Below are 8,809 nucleotides of genomic sequence, written 5' to 3' on the forward strand. Positions count from 1 at the left end.
ATCAGCTGTAATCTTATTGAATGGCAGAGCAGATTCGAAGGGCTGAATGGCGTTCTCCTGCTCTTAAGTCCCGTTCCCAGAGAATGATAAGGACAATCATAATATTATTACCTCAATAATATTGTACAGAATTTCTGCTTTGTTTTTTCATTTGTGATAGAGTTTAAAATGGTGAATTTTCTTTCCATCCCTCTCATCTTTCTAATACTGGACGAGGAGGGAGAAAGCAGTGGAGAGAAGTATGGAAAGGAAGAAGAGAGATAGGAGGAGGGAGTAAGAGGAAGGCGGATAGGAGAGTGAAAATGGAAAGATAGCAACAAGAGAGACAGAGGAGAAGGAAAGAGGAGCAATAGGATGAGACTAAATGACTTCATTAAATTGTACACAACACTCAGAGCAGCAGCAGAGGCCATTGGGGTTTTCATAGAATCCGACAGTGCCGAAGGAGATCATTTGGCCCATCGAGTCTATACCGACCACAATCCCACCCAGCCGCTATCCCCATAACCACATGCATGTACTTTAACCAGTCCCCCTGACACTATGGGGCAATTCAGCATAGCCAATCAACCTATCTTTGGACTGTGGAAGGAACCAGAGCACTCGGAGGAAACCCACGCAGACACGAGGAGAATGTGCAAATTTCCACAGACAGTGACCGAAGCCGAGAATCGAAACTGGGTCCCTGGTGCTGTGAGGCAGCAGTGCTAACCACTGTGCCACCGTACTGCCCTAAGGAATAGTTGCTTCCCCAAGGTGTTGGGAGTGATTGATAATGCTCACATGACATGGAAGGTCACCTGAGGAGATTCAACTCCCTGAACAGAAAACAATTTCACTCCTTGTAGTGTGTAATGACTGAGAATACTCCATGTTAATGTCACTCACACTGGATCATCACACCCATATATGGGGGAAGATGAATGACCTGATGGTCAGATGTTTGGGGACAAGGTCCATCCGTTCCTTCCGTGGCTGAGGTCACGATTTCATGTTCCACATCCTAAAGAATGAGTCCCACCTCTCAGCCATTTCATAAATGGCTCACACAGAGACACTACGCCAGCAACCGGTGTGCTTCCTCACTCTCTCTTAACGTTCTCTGTCCCTCTCTCCTGTACATGTGCTGATCCCACCACTCCATGTGATCACTTTCTTGGATGCTGCGGGTCTTCCTCTTATGATCTGCTGTCAAACACATCCAAGGCTACATAACCCACACTGATGTCAGTTTGAAAGCCTCCGAGGATGAAGAATGTGATTCCCACACTAGAAATCTCTGTCAAACATTTACCAGGGGAACTGAGACAGCAGCTGAAATAAGTGAGGGTTTATTCAGAAGGGACAATGACAAGTTTAAATCCCCACCTGATCTGCTGCTCAAAGTCGCCTCCGTTTCACCGGTCAGTTTCCCAAACTTCAGGAAACTCCTGTTACTCCAGAAATATTAGGATTGGCTGTGAGAGACGTCAATCAGAGAGCCCACCCACTCTGCCCATTCCCTCCTCTTCCTCTTTCACAGCTGCTTCACTTCCTGTAGGGACTGAAAACCAAGTGAGGAGATGGTGAGTGAAGGAGCAGAATTTATAATAATTACATTGCATAATATCCACACTAATGTTCAGGCAGTTTGACTATCCTGTGGGGAATCAGGTGTGGAAATGCCCCTTATGCTGTGTGAGAAGATCCAGCTGAGAGACCTGTTTACTCGGTGCTTTGTGCTGAGCTGTTTGATTGGAGCTGTGTGTTGGATATTGAGTGTGTTTATTGGAAGCATTTCCCTTCTGATTTACAGGCTGACTTTTGTTGCTGGGTCATTACTGAATGTGAAAAGGTGAAGTGCAATTATCTGGGAGGGCAGAGACACATTTATTGAAATGTCTTTTAATGCCTTCTTTAGAGATTTTACTTGAAGGCCTCGGCCTTTCCCAAAAGCTTGGGCTTGAATTTGATAGTTTTTTCTAGTGCTGTGTCTGATAGCTGAATTTGGGATGTGCAGTCTGAGTGAGTGCAGTGTATCTAATTTCCCAGGATAAACCAGAGCCCTTCAATCAGCGACACTGAAGCAACATTTTCCTCAGCTTCCAGAACTTCCTGTCCAGTGTGTTTTCTTCTAATGAGTTCGGAAAACACTGGGAGGAATTTCAAAATCACCACTGAATTAATACTTCTCCCAAGTGTTTTTTAAAATCTGAAAACAAATACCCTAAGGTTAAAACTGAGTGATATGTATGCTCAAAGTGAATTGATAGCCCATTTACACTCTGCCCAACTCTCTTTTCTATTGCCCTCACAGTGCCTGGGAAGATGGGGGTTTGGGGTGGAGGAAAGAAAGTAGCCCCATTGTCTGCCCTTGTCCCTGCTGGAAACAGAGGGTGAGTGACAGTCAAGGGAGGAATAATCATTGAAATCCTGCTGTGCAGAAGGAGGCCTTTTGGCCCATCGAGTCTGTACTGACTCCAACAGAGCACCTTACCCAGGCCTACCCCATGCCCTAACCCAGTAACCCCACATATTTACCCCCTAACCTACCCATCTTGGGACACTAAGGGATAATTTAGTAATGCCAATCCACCTAATGGGCACATCATTGGACTGTGGGAGAAAACTGGGAGCACCCAGAGGAAACCCATGCAGACACGGGGAGAACATGCAAACTCCACACAGATAGTCACCCAAGGCTGGAATTGAACCAGATTAATAAGGAGATCAGGGGTTATGGGGGAAAGGCAGGAGAATGGGGATGAGAAAAATATCAGCTGCGATTGAATGACAGAGCAGACTCGATGGGCCGAGTGGCCTGATTCTGCTCCTAAGTCTTATGGTCTAACCCTGGTGCTGTAAGGCAGCAGTGCTAACCACTGTGCCACAAAGGAATAGCAGGAATAACTGAGGAGACAGCCCCTTGATAAAGGAGGAGAGGGAGTTGGAGGAAATCATGTTTCTTTTTCCTGTTTTACAGAAGGATTGCACTGTACCACAGCAGAGAATACAGAGGATAGACTTCACAGATAGATGTTGACCATCATCCAATGTACAACTGTGGGAAGACATCCAGTCCCTTCACACCGTTGCTCAATACAGAGTTGGGCAGTGAAATCATCATCTGGAAATCGGTTGGGTCAGGAGAGCTTTTGACTTGTCATCAGATCTGAAACTTGTCAGTGGTGTGGAACCTTCCATGAGAACCAAACTTTCTGAAGGTTCATCTGTGGGTGATCGGTCAGGGTGAGGCTGGAAAGAAGGGTGAGAAGCTCCAGGTGTGGTGAGAGCTTTAATCGTTCATCAAGCCTCATGAACCACTGACTCGCGTGGGAGGGTGGTCAAGTGTGAGGTGTGTGAGAAGGTGACCACAGGCTCATAAGATCACCTAACGAACAAGGTACATCTGTTGTTTCATTTGTATCAGAAGAGCATTCATATGGAAGAGAAACCATTCAAGTGTGAGCTGTGTGACCGAGCTTTCACGCAGTCATCAACGCTTATGCAGCACCGACGCATTCACAGTGGGGAGAAACCATTCACGTGTGATGTGTGTGACAAATCATTCTTGCGCTCATCTCACTTTCAGGTACACCGACGCATTCACACAGGGGAGAAACCATTTACATGCAAGGTGTGTGACAAATCATTCTCGGACCCATCGACTCTCTACAAACATCAACGCATTCACACAGGGGAGAAACCGTTCACCTGTGAAATCTGTGACAAGTCCTTCTCACGATCATCGATTCTCCGTTCACACCGACACATTCACACAGGAGAGAAACTGTTCACATGTGAGTTTTGTGATAAAGCCTTCACATTGTCATCGAACCTCCTGCGCCATCAGACAGTCCACACAGGGGAAAAGCCCTTTAAGTGTGAGGTTTGCAATAAAGCTTTTGCAATATCCACAAGGCTCCTGATACACCAGAGCATTCACACACAGGAGAAACCCTTCAGGTGTGATGTTTGTGAGATGGCGTTCACCCAATACTCCCACCTCCTGACACATCAGAGGATTCACACTGGGGAGAAACCTTTCAAGTGTGAGGTGTGTGAACGAACATTCACACAGTCATCAACACTCATGCAGCACCGACGCATTCACACTGGGGAGAAACCATTCCCGTGTGAGGTGTGCAACAAATCATTCTCACAGCTAACCAACCTCCATGCACACCAGCGCATTCACACAGGGGAGAAACCATTCATGTGCACAGTGTGCCATAAATCATTCTCACGATCATCAACCCTCCGCGTACACCAACGCATCCATACAGGGGAAAAGCCTTTCAGATGTGAGCTGTGTGATAAAGCTTTCACAAACTCATCAACTCTTCTTGTACATCAGAGGATTCACAAGGGAGTAACTCTTCAAGTGTCAGATTTAAGATAAAGTCATCCTAATGTTTTCTTAACCCCCTGAACATCAGCAAGTTCACAAGGGGAGAAACTATTCAGCTAAGAGGTGTATGACAAGGCTTTCACACAGTGTATCTGCTGGTCCATCAACACACATACACGGGAGAAATCCTATGTATGTGAGTTCTGTAATAAAACCTTCACACAGTTGCTGGAGCTCCTGGAACATCAGAGAACCCGCGTCACCGAAAGAAGACATCAATATGTATGGAAGTTCCTGTATAAACTCAGCATCCTTTCAGTGCAGCATCAGGTACAAGTCACTCACTGACTCTCACTCTGACCAAGGCGGCAATCAGATACTCAGTGGTTAGAAAGGCTTCAGCTTCTGATCTGCCAGCACAAGCACCTGGGGTAGGAGCCATTCCTGGGGTAGAAATGGAGGGACTTCAATTAGCCTCAGCATCTCTGGTCTATGAAGAGGGAAAATCAGCCAGGAATCCCATTGCTCATCAGTGAGCACAGCTGGGAAGTCAGGGGGAGGGCAGGATGTGTCTCGGCTGTGACAGTCTCCATTGTCTCACAACATTCCCTGTCTGATCTACACATGCTGAATGGCCACTCGAACGGAGCACCAGAGGCCAATCAATGTCCACAGTCTGCACTCCAGGTCAGTACCTTGAGGATTGGAGAGAATGTGAGAGGACAACAGCTTGTATTTATAGAGTGCTTTAATATCGTCAATCATCCCAAAGTGTTTCAGAGAAAGATTACCATCAAGACAACGATGGAGATATTAGGAGGGGATGATCAAAAATATAGAAACATAGAAAAGCTACAGCACAAAACAGGCCCTTCGGCCCCACAAGTTGTGCCGAACATATCCTACCTTCCAGGCCTACCTATAACCCTCCATCCTATTAAGTCCCATGTACTCATCCAGGAGTCTCTTAAAAGACCGTATTGAGTTTGCCTCCACCACCACTGACGGCAGCCGATTCCACTCGCCCACCACCCTCTGTGTGAAAAACTTCTCCCTAACATTTCCCCTCTACCTTAAACCTGTGTCCTCTCGTAGCAGCCATTTCCACCCTGGGAAAAAGCCTCTGAGAGTCCACCCGATCTATGCCTCTCAACATCTTATATACCTCTATTAGGTCTCCTCTCATTCTACGTCTCTCCAAGGAGAAAAGACCGAGCTCCCTCAGCCTATCCTCATAAGGCATGCCACTCAATCCAGGCAACATCTTTGTAAATCTCCTCTGCACCCTTTCAATCTTTTCCACATCCTTCCTGTAATGAGGCGACCAGAACTGAGCATAGTACTCCAAGTGGGGTCTGACGAGGGTCTTATATAGCTGCATCATTATCCCCGGACTCCTAAACTCAACCCTCGATTGATAAAGGCCAGCACACCATACGCCTTCTTAACCACCTCCTCCACCTGCGGGGCCGATTTTAGAGTCCTATGGATCCGGACCCCAAGGTCCTTCTGATCCTCTACAGTACTAAGAGTCTTTCCCTTTATATTGTACTCCTTCATCCCATTTGACCTGCCAAAATGGACCACTACGCATTTATCTGGGTTGAAGTCCATCTGCCACTTCTCTGCCCAGTCTTGCATATGGTCAAAGATGTAGGATTTAAAGACTGTTGTAAAGGAGGGGGAGAGAGATAAAGATGCAGAGAAGTTTGAGGAAGAAATTCTAAAGATTTCTTAACCCCCAAGGTGAATCTGTTACAAACTCTGTTGACACACAGGTAGCTACATGGAAGAAACCCTTCAAGTGAGATTTATGTTAAAGATTTCCTGGTGTCTTTGAGCCTCCTGAGATATCAAAGGAATCACACAGCGGAGGAACCTTTCAACTGTGAGGAGTGTGATTGAGTCTTCACACCTAGTAGCACCTCCTGGGACGTCTCCCCTTAGCACATTCTTAGTTTTCAGATTGTACAATTCCATCTTGAATGTCTTGATTGACCAGTCTCCACCACACTCTGACATTGCATTCCAGATCTTAACCACTCGCTCTGTGATCTGCCTCCACTAAACTCTGACAATGCATTCCAGATTCATAGAATCCCTACAGTGCAAAAAGAGGCCATCTGGCTTATCGAGTCTGCACCAACTCTCCCAGATTGCATTTTAGCCAGGCCAACCTCCCCTTCCTATCCCACAACCCTGTGCATTTACCATGGCTAATCTAAATAACCTACACAATCCTGAACATTAAACTGCAATTTAGCATGGCCAATCCACTTAATCTGCACACCTTTGGACTGTGACGAAATGGGAGCAAACCCACGCAGACATGGAGAATGTGCAACTCCACACAGATAGTCACCCAAGGTCATAATCGAACCCAGGTCCCTGGTGCTGTGAGACAGCAGTGCTAACCACTGCCACCATGCTGCCCTTAACCACTCACTGTGTGTATCTATCTCCACCACACACTCAGACAGTGTATTCCAGATCCTAACCACTTGCTGCCTATCATTCCCATGAATCCTTTTGGCACTCTCTGTAATGTCTTCACATCCTTCCTAAAGTGTGATGCCCAGAACTGGACACAGTACTCAAGGGACTGAGCCAGTGTTGTTTATGGGGTTAATGTCACTTCCTTGTTTTTGCACTCTATGCTCCTATTGATAAAGCCCAGGATGCTGTGTGATACATGTCCTGCCACCTTCAATGATTTTGCACATATACTCCCAGGTCCCTCTGCTCATCCGCCCCCTTTAGAATTGTTGCCTTTACAAGCATTGTAAACTTCAATTAGACTTTATTACTTTCCCTCGTTCTGAATCCAGTTATTATCTATTTCTCATTCTAGTGCTATCTGCCTCTCCCAAAACTCTGCGAATGTTGGTGTTTCCCTTTACTGTGTCTTCCTGCTGCCCATACCCCTGCCAAGTTTAGCCTCCCCAATAGGACCAGCCATTCAACCTGTGAGGAAATTGGTGCCGGCTCTGTTTATGTGTAGCCTGCCTGACCTGTACAGGTCCCAGGAATCGAAAGCTGCTCCATCTTTCCAACCAAATGTTCATGTATTTTATCCTCCTCTTTCTATACTCACTGGTACCTGACACTGGGATTCATCCAGAGATTTCTACTTTTGAATTCCTGTTTGATGATTTCCTACCTAACTCTCTAAATTCTTCCCACAAGATCACATCCTACTTTCTACCTATGTTGTTGGTACCAGTATGCACCATGACCTCCAGCTGTTCACCCTTGCCCCTCAAGGAGTGTTGCAGCTGCTCAGTGACATTCTTGATCCTGGCACTAGAGAGGAACATTGCATCCTGTATTCAGTTCATTAAGTCTTCTCTGTGCTCCCCTGATCCAGTTGTGGTCTGATAGACTTGGCTCTGGTTACATTTTCCGAGCTCCATCCTGTGTCACTAAACTTCAGTGTCATTTCCGACCATCAGAATTGGAAGTCAGACTAAAGTCAAGGGATTTTAAAGAAACCTCTGTCTATAGTATTTTGATAGATTCCCCTCATGTGAGTGTGTGTGTGTTAGTAAAGTGAGCCAGCTCTCAGGAGTGGGTATGGGGTAGAATCGGACTCTGCTTTAGTTGGTGATGTCTATTATAGACAGATCCTCTTCAGGGCGGCACAGTGGTTAGCACTGCTGCTTCACAGCTCCAGGGACCTGGGTTTGATTCCCGGCTTGGGTCACTGTCTGTGTGGAGTTTGCACATTCTCCTCGTGTCCGCGTGGGTTTCCTCCGGGTGCTCCGGTTTCCTCCCACAGTCCAAAGATGTGCGGGTTAGGTTGATTGGCCAGGTTAAAAATTTCCCCTTAGAGTCCTGAGATGCGTAGGTTAGAGGGATTAGTGGATAAATATGTGGGGGTAGGGCCTGGGTGGGATTGTGGTCGGTGCAGACCCGATGGGCCGAATGGCCTCCTTCTGCACTGTAGAGTTTCTATGATTTCTAGGTGACGGGTGGTTGACTAATACCATGGGCAATGTTTGTATTCTCCTGTCTGGGAGGACTACGAGCTTGAGTATGATGAGGAAGTGGGTGTGTACAGATCTGAGTTCCCTCAGCCCATCATACCTCGATGTCATAACAGTGTGATATGTTCACTTTACTGTGTAGTAGTATATTTTATGTTTCTGTAGACTGCTTCAGGACGCAGTGTTTTGTTACAAACGTCGGTATGTCACGGCTAAAATGCAGCTGAGAAAGCAGGGTAATAACTAATTTTAGCTGGGAATGCATTACTTTGCAGAGTTAATGTGGTGGTGTTTGTTTCCTTAAATTCTGGGATTTCAGACTAGGAGTACAGAGTCCTGTGAGTTTTTGATTAGGTTGATGTGGTTAATGGGAGGAGTTAGGTCTGCAGCAAGGTTTCTGTGCTGGTTTTTAGTTTCATTTTCATTTTTAAACAAAGAGGAGTTGTTGCCTGGAGCTGGTAGACAGAAGAGGCTCTCTGGCTTTCTCCAGAAG

At 46.3% G+C, this 8,809-nt stretch overlaps 2 protein-coding genes across 2 annotated transcripts in view; both read left to right on the forward strand.

Moving 5' to 3' along the window:
- Positions 1 to 8,809, forward strand: part of LOC144497075 (uncharacterized) — a 257,791-nt gene that overhangs the window by 157,165 nt on the left and 91,817 nt on the right. The window lies entirely within an intron of this gene.
- On the forward strand, positions 1,525 to 8,103 carry LOC144497087 (uncharacterized). The gene is made up of 2 exons (XM_078217845.1): positions 1,525 to 1,565; positions 2,963 to 8,103. The coding sequence occupies exon 2, from the start codon at positions 3,422 to 3,424 to the stop codon at positions 4,379 to 4,381; it is 960 nt and encodes a 319-aa protein (XP_078073971.1). The 5' UTR covers positions 1,525 to 1,565; positions 2,963 to 3,421; the 3' UTR covers positions 4,382 to 8,103.

This window comes from Mustelus asterias, chromosome 8 (genome assembly GCF_964213995.1).
Source record: "Mustelus asterias chromosome 8, sMusAst1.hap1.1, whole genome shotgun sequence".
Taxonomy (NCBI): domain Eukaryota; kingdom Metazoa; phylum Chordata; class Chondrichthyes; order Carcharhiniformes; family Triakidae; genus Mustelus; species Mustelus asterias.

What these genes read in the sequence shown, in the direction of transcription:
- LOC144497087 (XM_078217845.1), top strand. Translation starts at nt 3,422, where the DNA reads ATGGAAGAGAAACCATTCAAGTGTGAGCTGTGTGACCGAGCTTTCACG.